The sequence below is a fragment of the Bipolaris victoriae genome (genome assembly GCF_000527765.1).
Source record: "Bipolaris victoriae FI3 unplaced genomic scaffold scaffold_145, whole genome shotgun sequence".
Taxonomy (NCBI): Eukaryota; Fungi; Ascomycota; class Dothideomycetes; order Pleosporales; family Pleosporaceae; genus Bipolaris; species Bipolaris victoriae.
In genome coordinates, this window is record NW_014575247.1 from 29761 (window position 1) to 50947 (window position 21187).

General features: G+C 52.1%; 8 protein-coding genes across 8 annotated transcripts; 6 read left to right on the forward strand and 2 right to left on the reverse strand.

The window, feature by feature from the left end:
• Positions 1 to 243: 243 nt before the first annotated feature.
• On the forward strand, positions 244 to 2201 carry COCVIDRAFT_113323 (hypothetical protein; the record flags this gene model as incomplete). Its single annotated transcript, XM_014695811.1, has 3 exons — positions 244 to 1196; positions 1250 to 1358; positions 1410 to 2201. 3 exons carry the CDS (start codon positions 244 to 246, stop codon positions 2199 to 2201), a joined length of 1854 nt encoding a protein of 617 aa, XP_014551297.1.
• Positions 2202 to 2762: 561 nt separating this feature from the next.
• COCVIDRAFT_42383 (hypothetical protein) lies at positions 2763 to 5340 on the forward strand (the record flags this gene model as incomplete). Its single annotated transcript, XM_014695812.1, has 4 exons — positions 2763 to 3825; positions 3872 to 4242; positions 4291 to 4490; positions 4542 to 5340. 4 exons carry the CDS (start codon positions 2763 to 2765, stop codon positions 5338 to 5340), a joined length of 2433 nt encoding a protein of 810 aa, XP_014551298.1.
• A 1519-nt stretch (positions 5341 to 6859) lies between these two features.
• COCVIDRAFT_113313 (hypothetical protein) lies at positions 6860 to 10985 on the forward strand (the record flags this gene model as incomplete). Its single annotated transcript, XM_014695813.1, has 4 exons — positions 6860 to 8489; positions 8542 to 10274; positions 10324 to 10661; positions 10712 to 10985. The coding sequence occupies 4 exons, from the start codon at positions 6860 to 6862 to the stop codon at positions 10983 to 10985; spliced, it is 3975 nt and encodes a 1324-aa protein (XP_014551299.1).
• Positions 10986 to 11375: 390 nt separating this feature from the next.
• COCVIDRAFT_20430 (hypothetical protein) lies at positions 11376 to 13170 on the forward strand (the record flags this gene model as incomplete). Its single annotated transcript, XM_014695798.1, has 4 exons — positions 11376 to 11453; positions 11504 to 12216; positions 12266 to 12706; positions 12759 to 13170. 4 exons carry the CDS (start codon positions 11376 to 11378, stop codon positions 13168 to 13170), a joined length of 1644 nt encoding a protein of 547 aa, XP_014551284.1.
• Positions 13171 to 13815: 645 nt separating this feature from the next.
• On the reverse strand, positions 13816 to 14603 carry COCVIDRAFT_20431 (hypothetical protein; the record flags this gene model as incomplete). The annotated part of the gene is made up of 2 exons (XM_014695799.1): positions 13816 to 14340; positions 14400 to 14603. 2 exons carry the CDS (start codon positions 14601 to 14603, stop codon positions 13816 to 13818), a joined length of 729 nt encoding a protein of 242 aa, XP_014551285.1.
• A 323-nt stretch (positions 14604 to 14926) lies between these two features.
• COCVIDRAFT_31142 (hypothetical protein) lies at positions 14927 to 16813 on the forward strand (the record flags this gene model as incomplete). The annotated part of the gene is made up of 4 exons (XM_014695814.1): positions 14927 to 15013; positions 15070 to 15106; positions 15164 to 15290; positions 15349 to 16813. 4 exons carry the CDS (start codon positions 14927 to 14929, stop codon positions 16811 to 16813), a joined length of 1716 nt encoding a protein of 571 aa, XP_014551300.1.
• A 437-nt stretch (positions 16814 to 17250) lies between these two features.
• Positions 17251 to 18797, reverse strand: COCVIDRAFT_113327 (hypothetical protein; the record flags this gene model as incomplete). Its single annotated transcript, XM_014695815.1, has 5 exons — positions 17251 to 18082; positions 18170 to 18369; positions 18437 to 18535; positions 18602 to 18614; positions 18664 to 18797. The coding sequence occupies 5 exons, from the start codon at positions 18795 to 18797 to the stop codon at positions 17251 to 17253; spliced, it is 1278 nt and encodes a 425-aa protein (XP_014551301.1).
• A 1049-nt stretch (positions 18798 to 19846) lies between these two features.
• Positions 19847 to 21067, forward strand: COCVIDRAFT_113320 (hypothetical protein; the record flags this gene model as incomplete). The annotated part of the gene is made up of 2 exons (XM_014695816.1): positions 19847 to 20221; positions 20291 to 21067. 2 exons carry the CDS (start codon positions 19847 to 19849, stop codon positions 21065 to 21067), a joined length of 1152 nt encoding a protein of 383 aa, XP_014551302.1.
• Between the last annotated feature and the right edge of the window lie 120 nt (positions 21068 to 21187).

Sequence of the window (21187 nt, forward strand, 5' to 3'; positions counted from 1 at the left end):
CACGACGAAGTTTATGCGCCCCTTTCGCCGCCCATCACACGTCTTTGTTCCATCCAGCTTCCCTCAGGCCCCGGCGCCGCCGCCGCTGCTCCGCTCCGCTCCCTCTGTCTCGCCTTGCTCACTCGCTCTTGCCTCACTCACAGTCGCTCCTTCTCTCCCTCAGACCCCCCGGCCGCGCCTTCCCGCCATCCATGTTGTCATGCTGCTAGTAGCGAGAAGAGCGGCGCCACCGACATCAACACCATGGCTATGACCCCGACCGAGCAAAAGCGCTCTTCGACCGGCAGCCGCGTGCTGGGCATGACGGGCCCCGCCGGCGAGCCGGGCCTGCCACCATCGCGCCCCTCGTCCATCACCACCGCGCACTCGGGCAGCCAGAACCGATGGTCGCAGGCCAGCCCGGCGCGACGAGGCGGCGGCATCAGCGTCTCTGGCAGCCTGAGCCACCAGAGCCGTCCCACGACCGCCGCCAGCAGAACCCATGTCCCCCTCGCTGCCCACGGCTTCTTTCGCCCCATGAGCTCTCAGCGCCTGCAACAGCAGCGCAACCAGCGCCCCACGTCGCTGCTCGGCCACAGCTCTCTGTACTCGGAGACTGCGCTGGAGCCAAACTCCAATCCCTACCGCTCCAGTACCGGCTCCACCCAGACCAACCGCGGCGTCATGACGCTGGGCCTCCACCACGAAGAGGATCTGCAGCCTCCACCTTCGCGTGGCACCGACATTACCGACAGGGACATGCCCGACCGCACCACGGCCAACTCAACTCCCACCGGCGCAGAAACTGTGCGCAGCCACGGCGAGAGCATCACGCCTCTACAGCGTCCCCGACCCCAGCACCTTAACCTGGCCAATGTCCACAGCCACGATGCCGGCAAGAACCCTCCCGCCCCTAGCAAGTCTCCGCGCTCCTTTCGTTCTAGCTTCATGATTTCCAGTCGCGAGGGCCGCTCAAACCAAATACGCCCGCATCAAGGCCACGAGAAACTCACGTCTGCCGAGCCGTCTCCCCGACTGGCGCGTAAGGAGGCCACCAAAGAGGCAGTCAAGAAGGAGTTGGGTAAAAATTACCAGTACTTTTCCGGAAACACGGCTTTCTGCTGGGGCGGTCGGCTGCAAAACACGCGCGACAGACCGGTCAATGTGGCGACGGCCATACTTATAATTCTGCCAGCCTGCCTTTTCTTCGGTTTCTCGTGCGTCCAATTCCCTTTTCAATTACTTTCGCTTCTGCTAACCTGTACAATAGGGCGCCTTGGCTCTGGCTTAATGTTTCTCCTGCGATACCCATTCTCTTTGCGTACTTGCTTCTCGTTTCCGTGTCTTCTTTCTTACATGCATCTGCTTCAGATCCCGGAGTATGTACCACGACCTTTTTTTGACGTCTAGTATCACTAATACCCCGCCAGATACTTCCGCGGAATCTTCATCCCTTCCCCCCGCCTAATCCTAATGATGACCCGCTGAGCCTCGGTCCCCCAACGACTGAATGGACAATGGTGGTGTCTGCAACTGGTGTTAATGCCGCCATGGAGGTGCCGACCAAATACTGCAAAAGCTGCAACATTTGGCGCCCTCCACGCGCTCACCATTGTCGCGTATGCGACAACTGCATTGAGACTCAAGATCACCATTGCGTCTGGCTCAACAATTGCGTCGGTCGCCGCAACTATCGTTACTTCTTCGTCTTCGTTTGCGCCACTACTCTGTTGGCAATCTTTCTTCTCGCTGCCAGCCTAACGCACCTTTTGGTCTGGCGAACTCGAGCTGGTGTGTCCTTTGGTGCTGCCATAAACGAGTGGCGTGTGCCCTTTGCCATGTGTATATATGGACTCCTCGGCTGGATGTACCCTTTCAGTCTTGGTGCATATCACCTTTTCCTAGTTGGGAGGGGTGAGACGACCCGTGAATACCTAAATTCCCACAAGTTTCTCAAGAAGGACCGACACAGGCCCTTTACTCAGGGTTCAGTTCTGAGAAACTGGTTAGCGGTACTGCAACGTCCACGCCCACCAACGTATCTCCATTTCAAGAGGAGTTACGAACAAGGTGATCAGCGATTTGGGCCTCGCAGAGATAAGCGAACAGCCCCGTTGGCGCCAGAGCAGCAAGGAGGAGGCGTGGAAATGCAGGACGTTCGTGCTTCAGAGGTCTTTCAGGGCCCAGTAGGTCGAAATACTGTGGAAGTTGGTGCTGCTTAGATACACACGGAGATCAGCTTCTGATTTGTTTTACTATGATTAAAATAGCGGTATTGAGCTATTGTGCTTACACATCCCCTGTCCATGAGAACACTAGTCACTATGTATACGAGATATGAGGGTGAAGTCATGTGTAATTATTCAAATTTTTGCAACATGCTTGCTGTGTACATGAAAGCCCGAAGAGTTGAATCGTTTCCGGAGCCAGATCAGTCGTATTGCGAGAGGGGTGGGTGGTGCTCGTAACACTGGGATGGATAAGGAACAGCCTAATTGGCCGAATGACTAGCTACATATGTTTACCTCCTCAATCCTCCGACCGTCAACCCTCACCTCTGGAACGCCGCACCTCTCGATACATGCACAGTACTTCTTGTGAACCGATCTGACTGCTGTATATAGTTTTACTGTCGTTGTCCGCTTACTGCGCGTGAACTGTGGCAGTGTTGCTTGGTGAGCGCCATTGACCCGGCCAGACCGTCGACCTCCTCAGCGCGTCAGTGCCTCGCCCCTCAAAGACAACGACCGCGACGCGCGTTACAATCTTCCTCACCAGCCAACATGGCCGAGCGCGACCTCTCGCCCACGTCGACATCTTCGACACGGTCCAACATTACCGTGCGGACAGACAAGCAGGTCGATGATCGCGCTATGTCTAGCGCGTCGCCCTCCATCTCCACGCCCCCCACGAGCCTCGGCGACGAAGCCAGCGTCCTTTCCGAGATGCCCAAGATCGAACAAGTCGTTGAAAGTTTTGAGGAGGCCACCGTGGTGGAAGTGGCATGCGACGCCGCCCCGTCAGCAGAAACCCCGACTCCTGAGCAAGCCAGCAGCGAGAGCCGCCGGCCCGCAAGGAGTTCGCGCAAATCCGTTACAACGTACAATGTCCAGATCCTCGCCGGAACTGCCATTCATACTCCGACAAAGTATCTCGAGAAGCATCACAAAAATGTCGTTCACGGTTCATTAGAGGCCATTATAAAGACCGAGGCGCCACCAACAAAGAGGAAATACCAAAAGCGGAAGTCTGTAGCGGCAGATGGCAGCGATCAAGCCGAAGAGCAGCTGGCTTCCGAATCCACTCAGGCAGCCAGGCGTCGCACTTCTTCACGAGTCACGGATCTTCGCAAGGAGGTGCTCCGCAACATGTCAGGAGTTGGAGAGGCAGTGTCAAACACCCTTTCAGGAGGGAAGGCGCTACTTCAGGGAGGTCTTCGGCGCAGCGCATCCGCCCCTCAGCTGAAATCATCCAAGTCAAAATCAGCCACAAATTCCCTCAAGCGCTCACGTGCTGCAGTCGAGGAGAGCGACAGCCTCCCAGACAGCGAGCCCCAAGAAATTGCAAAGCCAAAAACCAAGGTCTGGCTGAAGCAAGGTCTGTACGTAGGCCAGGATCGTGATTTTGACCCTCGTCTCTCAGAAAGCCAAAATCGCGCAAAGAAGCGGGCCAAGAAGTCCAAGGAGTCCAAGGGAACCAACGCGCTACCCCTCCCGGTTTTTGCTACCGATCGTCTTTTGAACGAAGACCCAAAACATGTATTTCGTGATTTCAAACTTCCGTTTGATACTTACCATCCTCTGCCTAGAAAAGTCAAGGTGGATGGATGGGTCAAGTTGAACAAAAGTAGGTTCGCCGGAATTAACCAAGTGGCGCGGCTAACATTACCCAGACAGATTCATTGGTGATGCATCTGCCCTCTGGAAGCGGGACAAGCAAGACACTTCTCAATGCTATTGCGATGTGGACGACGGCTGTGGAGAGTCGTGTCACAACCGTATCATGGCCTACGAATGCGATAGTACCAATTGCCCACTTACCAAAGAGCAATGCAACAATCGACCTTTTGCAGAGCTGAAGAAGCGTGCAAAGGGTAACCGCTACGACTACGGTGTAGAGGTTCTGAATACCGACGATCGCGGCTTTGGTGTGCGCGCCATGCGAACTTTTGAGCCGCATCAAATTATTGTTGAGTACGCCGGAGAAATCATCACACAGTCCGAGTGCGAGCGACGCATGAAGCAGGTGTACAAGAAAGACAAGGTGAGATCTGATTATTTTACCCTAATTGGTTACACTAACATGTGATAGTGCTACTATCTGATGAGCTTTGATAACAAGATGATCATTGATGCAACTCGTGGAACTATTGCCCGCTTTGTTAACCACTCTTGTGAGCCCAACTGCGAGATGATCAAGTGGACTGTTGGGGGTGAGCCCCGGATGGCTTTGTTCGCTGGGTCTCGAGGAATCATGACCGGCGAAGAATTGACGTATGATTACAATTTTGAGTAAGTTTTTCCAAGTTACTACACGTTGAGGAACGATTCTAATTTAGACAGCCCGTTTTCCCAAAAGAATATCCAAGAGTGTCGATGTGGTACCGAGTCTTGCCGCGGTGTGCTCGGTCCTAAACCTAAGAAACCTGTCGAGGAAAAGTCGCTTACTTCGACACTGATCGCTGGCACGAAGCGCAAGCTTCAGGATCTGCTCGGTTCAAAAAGGGGTGGCTCTGAAAGCACTCAGAATTCGCCGAAAAAGCGGAAGCTTCTTGCTGGGAAAATCGGTTCTATCAAGGCAAGAAACAAGTTGATTGCATCGCAGACGGCCCGCGAGCAAGCTGAGCAAGAAGCGAGTGAGCATTCTCGGCAGACTGCATCTCGCGAAAACCGTGCTCTCAAGAGGTCGGCGCCAGCGGCAACAGGCCGACAGGCTCGAGCAGCCAAGTCAAGTACTACTCGTCCCACTGCTGTCAAAGTCACCACACGCCACACAACAGTTACCTTTCAGCGTAAGGTTTCGCGACCGGGCGCGTTGAAATCCGTAAAGAAGTTTTCCCGAACAGAATCCGGTGCTCGCCAAGCCGAACCGAAGCCTAAAGGCAAGAAAGGAGTCCGATCCGCCCAGCGACCTAGTACTCCCGATCGAGAGACGGGCGATAGCGCATCAGAATCCGAAGACGACCATATGTCTGTAAATATTACGCCCGCCTCTTTGCGCAGCGCGACTAGAAAATCCGCGCAATCCAGCCCCGTTGTACGTGGACGCCCAGACGCCGAATTGCAAACAAGTGGGACTTCTCGAAAATCTAACAAAGCTAGTTTTATACAGTCCGGCAAAGCTGCAGTCCGCACAAAGTAAAGCCCACAGTGTACGAGGAAGGTAGGTTAGTCGACTTGGTAGTTTATAGACGATGAATTGCTCTTAGTATATGGTGTAAAATGGTTTGATTTCGGCTCTTTCTTCTTTTTATGTTCTTCTTAGGTTACACCTATGGAAGAAAGGTAATACAGTTCTCCTTTCTTGTTAGTTGGTTTTCTTCTTGTAGCGCGTACAGGATGTATTGAGAGAAAGAAGTATACGGGGTCTATAACGAGGTATCATGCTTCCATCTTTGTTTCTGGCGAGAAAAGACGGGTAGTTGGGGCGGGAGAGTGGTGTTTTCTTGTTAGCGAGTATGGTCTTTTTTTGTATGCGTCATTTCATCTTTCTTGTTCAACAATGAAATATGTAGTTATTGGCTGAATGCCCCCACCATATTAGTGTGTGTTTGCTTCAACGCGGATTCATTTGCTGCCCAAGTTGTGACGGGTGATGGCATTTTCTTTGATACAATGCTAGACTGCGTGGTTGTTTTGTTGCCTATTCCTGAATATGCCAATATCTTCAGTTTTGTCACCAAAAATGCGGCAAGATTGTGAAGTCATCTTGTCGTTCCAAAGTTTGCATCTCCTGGCATGCATCATCCCAGGTTGTCAAATCTATAGTGTACCGCGATTGGGCTGTCAGCGCTAGTTTACAAAAATGTCACTTCGAGTACATCATCTTTAGAAAGAGTGCAACCCAAGAGCATCTAATTTCTGTTTCTAAACGTGACACCAAATCTCGTATCTATCCATTGATATCACGTGTACAGGAATTGGGTAGTCTGTATGGAATTTTAGGTTGTTTTTGAAGCCAGGATGCCTGGATATCAACATGTGAAATGCCACACGTAAGCACTCAGTGCCCTTGACCGCTACAAAATATAGGACAGGCATTGATTGGTGGACTCAGTCATGTAGCGTAACGTCATTGCAAGACCTCGTGAGGCGCGTTTTTTGCTCGAAGCAGTTGTCTACACCGCGGCACCACTTTCGGCCTAGCGCGCCAGCAACCTCGAGCTTGCATGCTAGGGTTATGTAGTCAAGGCCGTCGACGTGCATTTGTCGCGACTTTCTCCTTCTCTTTCACTTTCTTCTTCCCTCACTATTTGTAGAGTGCTTCAAGAGCACTGCTACACCCCCAAACTCCCCCCGCCACGCCCCTCTGCGCCTTTCTGCGCGCACACGAAGCCTCCCGCTATGGGCTCCGCCGCCGCCGTCACTGCTCGCCGTAGCTCATGATGCCCACTACCGCCCATCCCAATCCGCTTGCCTTGCACGCCCCTGCGCCTGCGACCGCCGATATGGATGGCTCTACACACCACCATCAGCAGTCGTCGCTCTCGGTGCCTGCTTCCGAGCAGTTGCGACCCAACACCGCCGTACCTGCCAATCCCTCCACAGCCAACGATGCAGACGACCCTCCACCGCCTGTCCGCCCGGCCTCGTCTGGTCACCCATCCGCTCGCCCCGGCTTTGCGCGTGCGAAAAGCGACTTTGGGCCTCGTCATGCCGTCATGCCGCCCGACGGTACCGACGAGGAGAGCATTGATGGACACTTCAAGATTCGCCATGGCTGGCACGACCAACTGAACTCAGAGGAGTACAGCAACCTGCTCACGTCCAACTTCTTCATGTACTACACCGACAAGAAGCACGAGACAGGCGGGCACCCCAAGAATGACGACGGCGCGTTTCCCGTCCAGGAATGGCGCATGCGAGACCGCCTCAAGACTGTCTCTGCTGTACTCGCCCTCTGCCTTAATATCGGCGTAGATCCCCCAGATGTCATCAAGACGAATCCCTGTGCAAAGGAAGAGTGTTGGATTGACCCCACCGTCACTTCACAGACACCGGGTCACACACCTATGAATCAGATTGGCAAGGCCCTACAGACGCAGTACGAGCAGCTTAGCATGCGCACGCGCTACAAGTTGCTGCTCGACCCTACAACAGAAGAGACAAGAAAGTACACATCGACGTTGAGGCGCAATGCCCGCAATGAGCGCGTCTTGTTCCACTACAATGGCCACGGTGTGCCCAAACCTACGTCATCGGGTGAAATCTGGGTGTTTAACAGAAACTACACTCAGTACATACCCTTGTCGCTCTACGACTTGCAATCCTGGATCGGCGCCCCCAGTCTTTTTGTCTATGACTGTTCTGACGCCGGTCTCATAATCAGCAACTTCAATCGCTTTGCTGAAAAGCACCAGGCAGAATTTGAGGAAGCCCGTCGTAGGGACCCAAGCGTCGAGCACGTCGATTTTGCCGATTGTATCCATCTTGCAGCATGCAGGGAAAAAGAGTCACTTCCCACAAACCCAGAACTTCCGGCCGACGTCTTCACTTCCTGTCTGACCGACCCTATCACCATGGCCGTGCGATTTTTCATATTGCAGAACCCCCTTCCAACCAAAGTCAGCCTTCGAGATGCTCATAACATTCCAGGCAAGGTCTCCGAGCGTAGAACGCCTATTGGTGAATTGAACTGGATATTCACAGCCATTACTGACACCATTGCGTGGAACTCTCTCTCTAAACCCTTGTTCAAGAAGCTGTTCCGTCAGGATTTGATGGTCGCCGCTCTTTTCCGCAACTACCTTCTTGCACAGCGCGTCATGCGTGCCTACCACTGTCACCCTGTGTCGCACCCTGAAATTCCCCAAACACATGATCACCCGCTATGGCGCAGCTGGGACCTTGCTGTTGAACTCATTTTGGCCCAACTGCCAGCTCTTCAAGCTGAAGCTCGCGGTGAACGTGAGTACAACTACAAACACTCTGATTTCTTCTCGGAGCAGTTAACTGCTTTCGAGGTCTACTTGACCCAGGGTGCAGTCGAACAAAAAGTACCAGAACAGCTTCCCATAGTGCTACAAGTACTGCTGAGTCAGGTCCACCGACTGCGTGCTCTCATCTTGCTCTCGAGCTTCCTTGACCATGGTCCTTGGGCTGTGAATCTCGCACTCAGCATTGGCATTTTCCCATATGTGCTAAAACTACTGCAATCACAAGCCAATGAGCTCAAACCAGTCATGGTCTTCATCTGGGCCCGCATTCTTGCCGTAGATCAGTCTTGCCAGGCTGATCTTCTCAAAGATAATGGTTATCAATATTTCATCAGCATATTCAACCCCAATTCTGGTATATTGCTACAAAAAACCTGTCATACTGTCCATAAGCTAAGTGAAAACAGGGATTCCAATTCAAAATGCCAGCGAACACCGTGCAATGTGCGCCTTTATTATTTCCATGTTCTGCAAAGATTATAACCAGGGACAACGCGCCTCGCTTAACACAGAGCTGGTTGAGAGTTGCTTGGACCATCTCAAAGACATGCAAAATCCATTGCTGAGGCAGTGGTCGTGTCTCTGCTTGAGTAAACTCTGGGTAAACTACGAGGAAGCAAAGTGGGTCGGCATACGATGCATGGCACATGAGCGGCTATGCGAACTTGTCGTGGACCCTGTTGCTGAAGTCCGGGCTGCAATGTTGCATGCCTTGGCATCGTTCCTAGGTATTCGCGATGTTACACCACAGGTGGCTAACATTGAAGAATCCATCGCCTCCATGATCCTGGTCATGACGATGGATGGTAATAGCATGGTCCGAAAGGAATTACTCATCTTCTTTTCAACATTCGTCGCTCGTTACAAGAGCCGCTTCATTGTCGCTGCATTTGAACAATTCTCGGAAGAGAACACCGATTCAAGTGCAAAGCAATCGGATGACAAGACTGGCGACTCATTATACATGAAGAGCCGAACAGGCACCACGGGTATCTCCGAGTCGACATCCTGCTCACAAAACACCATCTACTCGGCAATATGGAAGGAACTGTTGGTCATGTCGGTCGATCCGTATCCAGAAATTGCGCGCGATGCTGGAATTGTGGTTGATTACATTCTGATGGCATTGATGGATTCGTCTCTGGCCAAGTTTGTACAACCGCAGTTGGATGAGACTCTCCAACACGTGCCAGCCCCTCGTCCAATGCGCCGTGTAGTAGACGAAGGCCCCGCCCCTCAAAAACAATCGAATCCCCCGACACCCACAAAAGACTCCACATACTTGTCTCTTTTTGGCGGCATCAGGAAATCGACAAGCGTGGGTGCTTCGCTTAAGAGCCTGTGGGCCAGTCATGATTCCGCCGGTCCCAAGCAGGGCTCGTTGGGAAGGACTGGTACAGAGAGTTCTCAGATGTCTACTGCATCACGCCCCCAAACACCGGAGAAGTACAACGCCGATGAGCAGCCAACATCTCGGGGGTTCAAGAACCGCAATTTGGCAGAAAAGCCAGAAATACCACTGAAGAGTGTGTTCTTTGAATGGTCTGTGGAATACTTTAGGGAGCCTCAGATGAAGCCGACCGAAGCCGACGAGCCGGGCAGCACAGATTACAATGGCAGACTTTGGCGCAGGAACCGCAACGATAAGATCATTGCTGAGACCCAGCCGCTCAAAGACATTGCCATCTCCAATCGCTGGGATGTACCCCGCGGATATGTCGATAATCTCAGCCAACCTGCAAAGATGTTCTTCCACCAATTCGAAGATCATCTTGTCGTGACCGATACGCGAGATACTGTCAATATTTTTGATTACTCAAAGTCCGTCAATCGCATCAACAGCTTCTCCAACGGGAACCCACCTGAATCAAGAATAACTGATGTACGGTTCATCAACGAAGATGACCAGGCACTGTTGATGACTGGATCGTCTGATGGTGTCATCAAAATATTCCGCAATTATGATCGAAAGGGAGAAACGGAACTAGTTACTGGATTCCGAGCCCTGACAGATCTTGTCTCTAGCAACAAGAATGCCGGACTAGTATTTGACTGGCAGCAAGGTAGGGGCTTGATCTTGGTCGCTGGTGATGTCAAAGTCATTCGAGTGTGGAATGCTGGGACTGAAGTGTGCACAAATGTGAGTTGCATTTTGTGATTAATTCGTTTACTATGACTGACTTTTATAGGACCTCCCGGCGCGATCTGGTTCTTGCATCACATCATTGACGTCCGACCAAGTGGAGGGCGACGTGTTTGTTGCTGGCTTTGGCGATGGTGCCATACGTGTGTACGACCAGCGCCAAAAGCCTGCTACCGCCATGGTCAAAGTTTGGAAAGAACACAAGCAATGGATCACCAACGTGCATCTACAACGTGGAGGACAGCGTGAACTTGTAAGCGGCTGCCGTGGCGGTGAAATCAAGCTGTGGGACATCCGCTGGGACCGGAGTGTGAAGACCATCCAGGCTACTTCCGATACTCTGAGAACTCTGAGTGTCCATGAACATGCCCCTGTATTTGCGACGTAAGTTTCTCTCACCACTACTATGATAACCCAACATACTAACGTCACAGTGGCACACAACGACACCGAGTCAAAATCTTTAATATCAACAATGGCCAACCCGTATCACACCTTGAGCCGTACTCTGGCTTCCTTCGCGACCGCTCCTCTCCCATCTCTGTTACCGCTTTCCACCCTCATCGGCTGATGATTGCCGCAGCGGCAGCACACGACACTCATGTCAACATTTTCTCGTGTCACGAGCCCAAGAATGCTACTGTCAAAACAGTGAAGCTTTGGGATGGAGGTGCTACTGCATCAAGTCGATCATCCATACACGGTTGATCAAGATTTCTACTATCTTTTTGTTTGGTGCTTGGGGAGGGAGGATGTTGTGATAGTCGCAGGATTGCACAGTGGGTTATGTCTTTCTATAGAGCATACAGCGGGGCTCATGGAAGACCCATTTTGTTATTATACCCACCCACATTAATAATAATACGGTATGAAGTAATGCATGCATTGTTAACCAGTTTTGCTCGCCATGCTGTGAGTAAAGTAACCATTAGGTGTGCTCGAGCCACAGAGCGCGGTGGCTGGGGTGCCTATGACGCTGCGGGGATGGCGGGGCTGTGATTCATTCATGTATGCCCCACTATCGAATTCCGACTGACAATTCCACACCACGCAGCTTTGGAACGCGACCTATAGCTTAGAACACCAGACACAACCACAATGAGTGACGCACCACCAGCCGGCGGCGAAGCGCCCTCCAAGAATGCGTTGAAGAAGGCGCAGAAGGAGAAGGAGAAGGTCGGGCTCTGTTTTTTTGCTTTGCATTGGATCGACTGACATTTGCGCAGGCGGAGAAGAAGGCCGCAGCAAAAGCCCGCGAACTCGCTGAGCGCACTAAGAAGGAAGCGGATGACGCTGCCGATGTCTCTGTTGGCTCATACGGCGAGCTTCCCCTGATTGGATCCAAAGACTACAAGCCAACAGGAACTCCTCGCACCGACCTCACTGCCATTGCCGACAATGAGGACAAGGAGATCACATTCCGGTGCTGGGTCGAGAATGCAAGAGTTCAATCAGCCAAGCTGGCGTTCCTGAACCTGCGCCAGAACCTCAACACCGTCCAGGCTGTCGTTGCGGCCAGCGACAAGCTCAGCAAGCAGATGGTCAAGTTCTGCGGCAACGTCAGCACTGAGAGCACTCTGGTTGTTACAGGCCTCGTCAAGCGAGTCAAGGAGCCCATCAAGAGCGCGACCATTAGCGATTTTGAGATCCACGTCCAAAAGCTGTTCGTCGAGGCCAGTGCCGAGATTCCACTACCTCTCCAGGTATCTGATGCCGAACGACCCATGCCTACCGACACGGCGGCAGAGGAGGGCGAGAAAGAGGGAGAAGGAGACGAGCGTCCGCTTGTCAGTTTGAACACAAGGTTGAACAACAGGACACTTGATCTCCGGGCCAAGATCAACCAGTCAATTTTCGTCATCAAGAGCGGTGTATGTGCCCTGTTCCAGGAGTTCCTCTCAAAGAAGGGCTTCGTCCTAGTCCACACACCAAAAATTCTGTATGTGGCCCCTATTTTCTATTCATACTTGCGCTGATAAAGTATCAAGTGGAGCTGCTTCTGAAGGAGGAGCCAACGTCTTTGAGCTGAAATACTTTGGTCGTCCCGCCTACCTTGCCCAGTCACCACAATTCTACAAGCAGATGCTGATCGCATCCCGCTTCCAGAAAGTCATGGAGATTGGTCCCGTGTTCCGTGCCGAGAACTCCAACACTGCTCGCCATTTGACAGAGTTTACCGGTCTCGATCTGGAGATGGAGTTCCAAGAGAACTACCACGAGGTCATGAGCGTCTTGGAAGATCTCATGCTCTTCATCTTCAACGAACTCAACGCACGCTACAGCAAAGAGACAGAGCTCGTCAGGGGCGTCTACCACGTTGAGCCATTCAAGCTGCCTGAGTCTGGAAAGGTACCCAGGATTCCCTTCCAGGAGGGTATCAAGATGCTTCGCGAGGCTGGAGAGGAGCTCGGCGACTACGATGACCTGACGTAAGTTCAATCCACCTTCTACCCATCGGTCCATATCTAATATGTTGCATAGAACCCCACAAGAAAAGCACCTCGGCCGTCTTGTCCTCGAAAAATACGGCACTGACTTCTACACGCTCGACCAGTTCCCGCTCGCCATTCGTCCCGCGTACACAATGCCATCGCCCGCCGATCCCAACCTCTCTAACTCATACGACATGTTTATGCGGGGTCAAGAAATTTGCTCAGGCGCACAACGTATTCACTCGTCCGCTCTCCTCGCCGAGCAGATGCGCAAGCACGACCCCCCGATTGACCCTGCCGGCGCGGGAACAAAGGACTATGTCGACTGCTTCAAGTATGGTTGCCCGCCACATGCTGGAGGTGGTTTCGGTCTAGAACGTATTGTACAGTTCTGGCTGGGTCTGCCGAATATTCGCATGTGCAGCTTGTTCCCACGTGACCCTCAGAGAGTTGTGCCTTAGACGTGTTGTTGAGGTCGTGTGAAGGGTTTAGCGAAGGACAATATGCATATTGCGACATCAAGGGTGTGTGTTTGTAGTAAAACTGGATAACAGAAATTTAGAATATCCGTCGCAAAAGATGAAAGCAGAATCGTTTTCTTGGGAGTTTGATTGTTTGAAAATATATGCGGTGAGGAAAGCTATTTGGCCACTATGTGATTACCCGCTTTTAGTTCTATTTCATTTGTTGGGTATTATTGCCTCCTAGTGCTCCTTGCTAGAAATGTATTACATGTAAATGGTAACCCAACTACTTTGGGGCCGGCTACTTCTTTCTTAGCATCTTGTCCCGCCAAAGGAAAACCCGTCATTTCAACAGATTTCCTAATCGAACTATGACCTAGGGCTGGTGGTGAAGGGAACCAGTGCCTTCTCTTGTGATTAACGAGCCTTGGTCCGTTGATAAGGAGAGGTAATTGCGACTCACGCCAGTTCCCTAGTCTCGTCGTGGTAGGCGTGAGTATAATGCGAGGTCGGTTTTTACGCGTCACGTCCCTCCTCTTGGCTTGAACGATGCTGCCGTCAGCTCTAAAATCTTCTCTGACGCCGACGTGTCGAGCAAATGCTCTCTTCTTTCAGAAATGCATCCCATCGACCAGCCCTGCCTTACGAACAAAGCTTCAGCGTCGCACCCGCTAGCTTCTTCTGTCCCTCCTCTCCCAACGCCTTCTCATCAACCTCCTGTATCGCCTTGCCAATCGCCAGCGTCGCCCTCACACTCCCCGCATCCACATGCACCAACCCATTCCTTCCTACCGTGACCTCGAACCCAATCTTCGCACCCAGCGTCTCCAGCAGCGTAATCCCACCACGCGCAGCAAGCATGCGCCTCGCCATTCCCAAGCTCACCTTGAACACCATACCACCCTTCAACAAGCCAAGCCCTTCGCTTTTACCGGTAGAAGGGTCCACGCAGGTGAGTTCGGGGGGCAGGTCTTTGCCTGCGCTTGCGACGCGGCAGTACACAAGCGAGTTTGGGGGGAGCTGGGGGCGCGTTTTCTTTGTCGCGCCTTCGAAGGCGAGGTGGGGGAGAGTGGCGGGCGGGGTGGAGGGAGTGAGGAGGCAGTTGAAGGTTTCGGCGGCGGAGCTGGAAACGGTGGCTATGACGAGGTCGCCTGTGTAGGGGAGGTACTGGTGTAAGTATTAGATGAGTTGGGAGGGTTTAACTAGGGATAGAGGGGGCAATTTACTCTTCCGCTGTTGAATTCGATCGAGGCTGCATTCTTCCTGTTGTCGGTGACCAGGGCGCCTGCAATAGTGGCTGTGACGGTGTCTGGAGGTATATGGCGTAGACCGGGTCCAATTGTCAATGTCTTTTTCTTGCCTGTACCCTGAGGCAAAGCGCTTTTTGGGATTTCATCGCCTGGGAGCACGATTGTTGGTGATACAGCCATGGCGAAGGTGGGTATATGGTGTTGTAGTAAAGTACTAACTTTTTGGTGGTTGAAGCAAGCATGTGCAGTGAGCTCATTCCGAAGTGCGCCCGTGCGCTTCCGAGAAAAATGCACCTCCGTACCTCGACGCCGAACAAGAGTGGAATTTCCTTAGCCGCGAAAAGAAATCGACTTTACACGCGCTACGACTTGACGACAAAGCAACCCAGACAACCCTTTTTGCCCCTATTTATTCGCTTGAATTGGGCAATTGTCTGCATCGTGGTGACATTTTGTCATTCTTTTTTTTTCGTCAAAGATAAGACTCGCTTCCCCCGCGCAAGATGAGTGCACAAGCAGACCCCGCGCAGCGGGTTGCGATAGGAATCTCCTTTGGCAACTCGTACAGCTCTATTGCCTTTACCACTGGTGTAAGTATTCCTCAATAGACATGATGAATACTGAGACACGACTGACACCAATGTAGGAGGGCAAGGCAGAAGTTATTGCCAACGAAGACGGAGGTGCGCCGCCTTGATGCTCGCCCACATTCTCTCGCCAATACTAATCTTTGCACAAAGACCGCCAGATTCCCACCGCCCTGTCCTACGTCGAGGGCGAAGAACTCCACGGTGGCCAGGCCAAGCCCCAGATTGTCCGCAATGCAAAGAACACTGTCGCATACTTTCGCGATTTCCTCGGTCAAGAGTATGGCTCTCTGTTCCCATCCTCTGTGTGTGTTCCAACATGGCTGACGCTATCCAAGTTACAAGTCGATAGACCCCTCGCCATGCCACCAGTCGGCCCACCCCATCGAGCACGAGAACAGCATTGCGTTCAGCATCCGCGACGGCACTGAGGAGCAGGAAAACACCATTTCCATTGTCGATATCACTACGCGTCACCTTAAGAGACTACGAACCTCTGCCTCTGACTACCTTGGAAAGGATGTCAACGCTGCTGTCATCACCGTTCCCACAAACTTCTCTGACGCCCAGAAGGAGGCGCTCAAGAAGGCTTCAACAAGTGCTGGTATGGAGGTCCTGCAATTCATCAGCGAGCCCACCGCCGCTGTCCTGGCCTACGACGCTCGCCCCGGTGCGCAGCTCGCGGACAAGGTCGTCGTCGTTGCCGACCTGGGTGGCACCCGTGCCGATGTTGCTGTTGTCGCATCCCGTGGCGGCATCTACACCATCTTGGCCACAGTTCACGACTACGATGTCAGTGGCTTCAAGCTCGACCAGGTCCTCATGGACCACTTTGCCAAGGAATTCATGAAGAAGCACAAGTCCGCCGGTGACCCTAGGGAAAACGACCGATCGCTGGCCAAGCTGAAGCTCGAGTGCGAGGCTGTCAAGAAGGCCCTCTCTATTGGTACCACAGCAAACTTCTCCGTCGAGAGCTTAGTAGGTGGCGTCGACTACACTGCCACCATTAACCGTACCCGATATGACCTCCTGGGCAACAAGCTATTTGGTGCCTTTGCTCGTCTCGTCACCCACGCGGTTGAGAAGGCCAAGTTGGATCCTCTCGACGTATCCGAAATTGTACTGGCTGGTGGAAACTCTCACACACCAAAGGTCGCCTCTACTGTAGGCGCAGCCTTCCCTGAGTCTACTGTTGTCCTGGCTCCCTCCACGTCTCCCTCAGCTATCAACCCTTCAGAGCTGGCTGTCCGTGGTGCTGCCATCCAAGCCAGCCTTATCCAGGAATTCGAGCTCGAGGACATTGAGCAGAGCACCCACCCCATGGTCACCGTCACTCCTCACCTTTCCACCGCAGTCGGTGTACTGTGCATCTCTGGTGATGAGTCTTCTGGTGTCTTCCACCCCATTGTCGACGCAGAGACACCACTGCCTGTCCGACGAACTGCGACCATCTCGACCCCACGCGAAGGTGGCGACGTGCTTATCAAGCTTGCCGAGGGATCAAGGCACATCAAGGTTACCAAGCCAGAGCCCAAGCCCAAGGCTGAGAAGAATGAGGATGACGAGGAGGACAGCGACGAGGATGAGAGCGAGGAAGAGGAGGAAGAGCTGAGGGAAAAGACATGGAAGGTCGGTCAGGCCCTCAGCGAGGCCGCCATCCGTGGCGTCAAGAAGGGCGCAAAGGTCGAGGTCCAAATCAACATTGGAGCTGACTTGAGCATAAATGCTATCTTCCGCGAGGTCGGAGGAAAGGGTGGTGTGCGTGGTACTGTCCAAGGAAGCAAAGTGAATGGTAGCGCATAAATGGGGAGTTGTTTGGATTGAGTCCCAACTTTCGCCCCCTAACGATTTACACATTCAATCTCTTAAGCGACGGCAATACACGGCATACAAGGCTAGACTTTTTTGTCGCTTTTCTCTATATTCTAGGTTATAGGTGTCTGCGAAAAAATTTAGGATTTATAGACGCGTGGTATTTGCTGAGTTTGAGACTGTGCAATGTCTGGGGCTTGGTGATGTGTGAATACTGAAGTTACTGCAGTCTGTTATCAGTGATTCTGGCGCCGAGATGGGCATTTAGATGCCCGTACTACTGTATCAAGGGAGACTATGACTTGTTTTGAGTGGTTCCTGAGTAAGATTTCGCTGTCATGTGATAGCCGTATTGAGGACAGTAACAACGGAGACAACGCAGCAAACGGCCCAAACATCCAACTCTTTATCCACGACATCTCTTCTGACTACCGATTCTGCAGCAGCCGAAACCTCGGCCTCATTTTTCTCCCCAATGTCGTCCCGTTAATCCACTCTTCATAATCCATATTTCGCGTCGTGCCAATCAAAGACCAAACATCCTCATAATGCCACCTCGCCTCTATCCAATTTTCCTTGTCCAGCTCCTCGACTAGCAGATATTCCAGCGCCCCCAACTCCTCTGCATACTCCATATGCCACTCCGTACTGACTCCGATATTCAAGTAGCGCAAACGACCAAGCCACCGCTCATCAATTAGCGAATACAAATCCGTCGGCGTAAAACTGCGTGAAGGATCGCCCTGGCGCCCACTGGATACAATCGTAAGACTAGTAAGCGGCCTCGCTTCCTGCCATCGGGTTTGCGAGAAATCCATCGGCATAGAACCGAACCGCGAGTCGATGTAATCGAGCGCTATAGTCAGCGACACGAGTTTCGGAAGCCATTCCAGCACACCGTTTAGCCGACCTTGTTTCACAGCAGGTAAATCACGCAGTTCAACGGCTGTGAGATTCGAAGCGAGTGTGCTGAGCAAAGGTCTTATGCCGGAGTGGTCGAGCGCGGGACAGTGGTGTATGCTTATTGAGGAGAAGGACGGAGGGAAGTTGTCAGGTTGTTGGAGCATGTCCCAAAGGAACTGGCCGGAGACTGAGCCTGAGAGGGCGAGGTGTTGGAGACGAGGGGGCCAGCGCAAGGTTGAGGTTGGAGAGGTGGCTTTTTCGTAGCGGGAGGAGCAGCGGGGGAGGTAGAGTTCACGGAGTTGGGGGAGTTGGCGGATGGTTTGGTTGAGGGATTGAAAGTCGATGCATTCCGAGACTCTGCCGAAGCTGGGGTGTTAGGTAGGGTTTTAGAATTGTGAAATTTTCGAGGGATGGAGGTGTGTGCGGAGTTGGAGTGTTACTTACAGGCTCAGGTCTAGGACGCGCAAACGAGTACATTTGCTTAGGCTGGCCCAACAGTTTATTGCGAAGCTGGCTTGTGGTGCTACGAAGACTTCTAGGGAGGATTTTGTGCGTCCCAGCAGTCTTGCTGTTGTGGATTTTGCGCCTTGGTGTACGATGTGGGATAAGTCCAAGTCTTTGACTAAGCCAGATAATGGTGACGGCTGTCTTTTTTGTTAGTTTCTTGGTGTATCATTTATCGTGGGCCTGAAGGTCTACAAGGATAACTACCTTAATGCGTGCATTAACAGAAGGACTTATGGTGCGAACGAAAAGGTCATATGCACGGCCCAAAAGGAATGGTGCCTCGTATAATGGCTGTATGGCTACCTGATAAGACAAATAAAGTGGTAAGCAGGTAATACATCAAAACGACCAAGATGAAACCTGACGTACATCGTACCATTGCCTGTCCTGTCAGCTCACGTGAACAAGAAAGCATCTAGACCATGGCATACCTATTCACGGCGGAGAAGCGGGCCAAGGTAATTTGCCTCTCGAGCCTGCTCCATGACTCGAGATGGGACAGTATCTCAAGCAACAACTCATCGGGAAGGTAGTTGGCATAGTTTCCTGTATTACGCGCAGCCATATCTTACTGTGCTGGTTGTTATATGGTATATGAAACTATCGCGTAAGTGATGTTCCCGGAGAGCGTTGAGCGCAAACGTGCGGTTGAGATGACGCACTAGCACATAGTTTGTCGTTGCGCTTATCTCCTTGCTAAAACCCGAGCTTGGGGAAACGCCATGCACGCCGTCACGCTAGGCATTCATGCACGTGGACGCGCCGTTGCGCGACAATTAAACCACCTATCGAAGCTAGACACAATGTTGCACATCGACGGACGATTTGCTCTTCGAGATATAACAAAAGGGCAAGTTACTTGTCCAGGATGCCAGGCCCACACACACTCTCTCCGCAACGGACATGAGCTACTCCACACCCGGACTGTTAATCTACCCGGCTCGGACCGGGGTTGTGTTTACGGAAATCGATAGATAGACTTACAGCACGGAATTCACAGTGGTCACAGCGGACGACAAACCAGTGGGAGGTTTGCTATATGCCGCCCAAGGATAACACCAAGGTACTGCACAACATGGCAGGCCTTCACGCTCGACTATACCTGCCAAGCCAGAGCGCATAGCACAATCCTTGCACGCTTCAATGTCATTTTTCACCCTTTGCTCACCATCGGTCCTTTTTCACTATGCAAAAGTCCGGCCCCAGCAATTCTGACGGGAAGCACAGCCGTCAGATATTAGCAAAACATGAGCGATTGCGGAGCTTACGTACTCGTAGTACCACTCCACAGTTATAAATCATATAACACGGCACGGATGACATTCCTACTCTACCGTGTAGTTCCCGCGTACAGCCAAGCCATTGGATGTACTGGCGTGGTGTTTGTCCGATAATTGATTGTTTTAAGTCTTCACCCTTGCAGATCACTTATAAGGTTTAAGTCGCCTGCGACACTGGTACAAGTCCCTTTTCCTTGGAGGGAATTTCCCGGGGCTTGCCAAATTAGCCCAATTCACACTACTTTTTCTTGCTTGCGCAGATAAAAGGAATCCACGTTGCCCTCCTGTTCCTTTTTTGCCTCGGACAGCCCCAGAAGTTCGAATTTCTCACATCATGAAGGCGACTATCACCGCGCTAGCTTTATTAGGATCGGCAGCCGCTGAGCGCCTCCTCCTAGCTTCTTATGGCACCGACTCGACTCTGGGCTCTGTTACAACTCTCGAACTCTATCCCAGCACTGGTTCTAAATGCAATCGCAAGCTCGAGGTTATTCACAACAGCCAAGAATGCGGTCCCCTTCCTACTTGGCTAGACACAAGTCTTGGTCAGAATAAGGTGATCTGCCTGGACGAATCGGGCAATGCCAATATCACGACATTCAATCTCCAGCCCGATGGTAGTCTGAAGAAGATTTCCAGTTCGCCTGCGCTCGGCGGCGCTGTATCTTCAGCAACTTATAACAACGGATCGGCTATAGCACTCGCTCATGTAAGTGCCTTTTATGCGTACAAGACAAAGTTTCTTACCCGTACTTTGATACTAACCTCACATCAATAGTATGGACCTCCAGCGATAAGTTCCTACTCCGTACACGGCAACTCTCAGCTACAGTCCCTCCAAAACATCACATTCGCCGACCCAGAAAAGATCCACCAAGCCGTCCTCGACCCAACAGGGCAGTACATGATCTTCCCCAGTCTGGGCGCCGACCGCGTCCACGTCTACGCCATCAACCCCACCACCGGCCAACTAGCCCAACGCGAGTCTCTAGTCTCCCCAACCGGCTACGGCCCCCGCCACGCCGCCTTCTGGACCTCCAAAAAATCAGACTCCACCTTCCTCTTCGTCGTCCACGAATTGAGCAACAAAATCATTAGCTACAAGGCCACCTACCTCGCCAACCACGCCGGCATCAAGTTCACACCAGTAGACGAAGTAAGCACCTACGGCAATTACACCCTCCCAAACAAAAAGCTATCCGCCTCGGAAATCTCAGTCTCCCCCGACAACGCCTTTGTGCTTGCCGGAAACCGCAACGGCACCATTTTCACCGTCGACAACCCGGATCCCAAGAACAGCACCAAAGTACCCAGTGACTCGATTGTGACGTATAAGCCGTCAGCGGATGGCAAGCTGAAGTTTGTCCAGCTGGCCAAATCTGGTGGTTATTTCCCGCGCCATTTTCAGCTGAGCAAGGATGGCTCGATGATTGCGGTTGCAAATCAGCGGAGTAACAATGTGGCTATTTATGCGAGGGATGTCAAGACGGGAATTATCAAGGATGATAAGCCTGTAGCGGGAGCTGCGGGTCTTGGACCGGGAGATCTCATGTGAGTATACCTTTTTCCCGAACGTTTGAGTCAATTGCTAATTGTTATTTAGGTTTATCCAATGGGTCTAAGAGTAACGAAGAGGGAGTGTGAGTTGTGACAAAGGTCAAATAAGGGTTTGAGC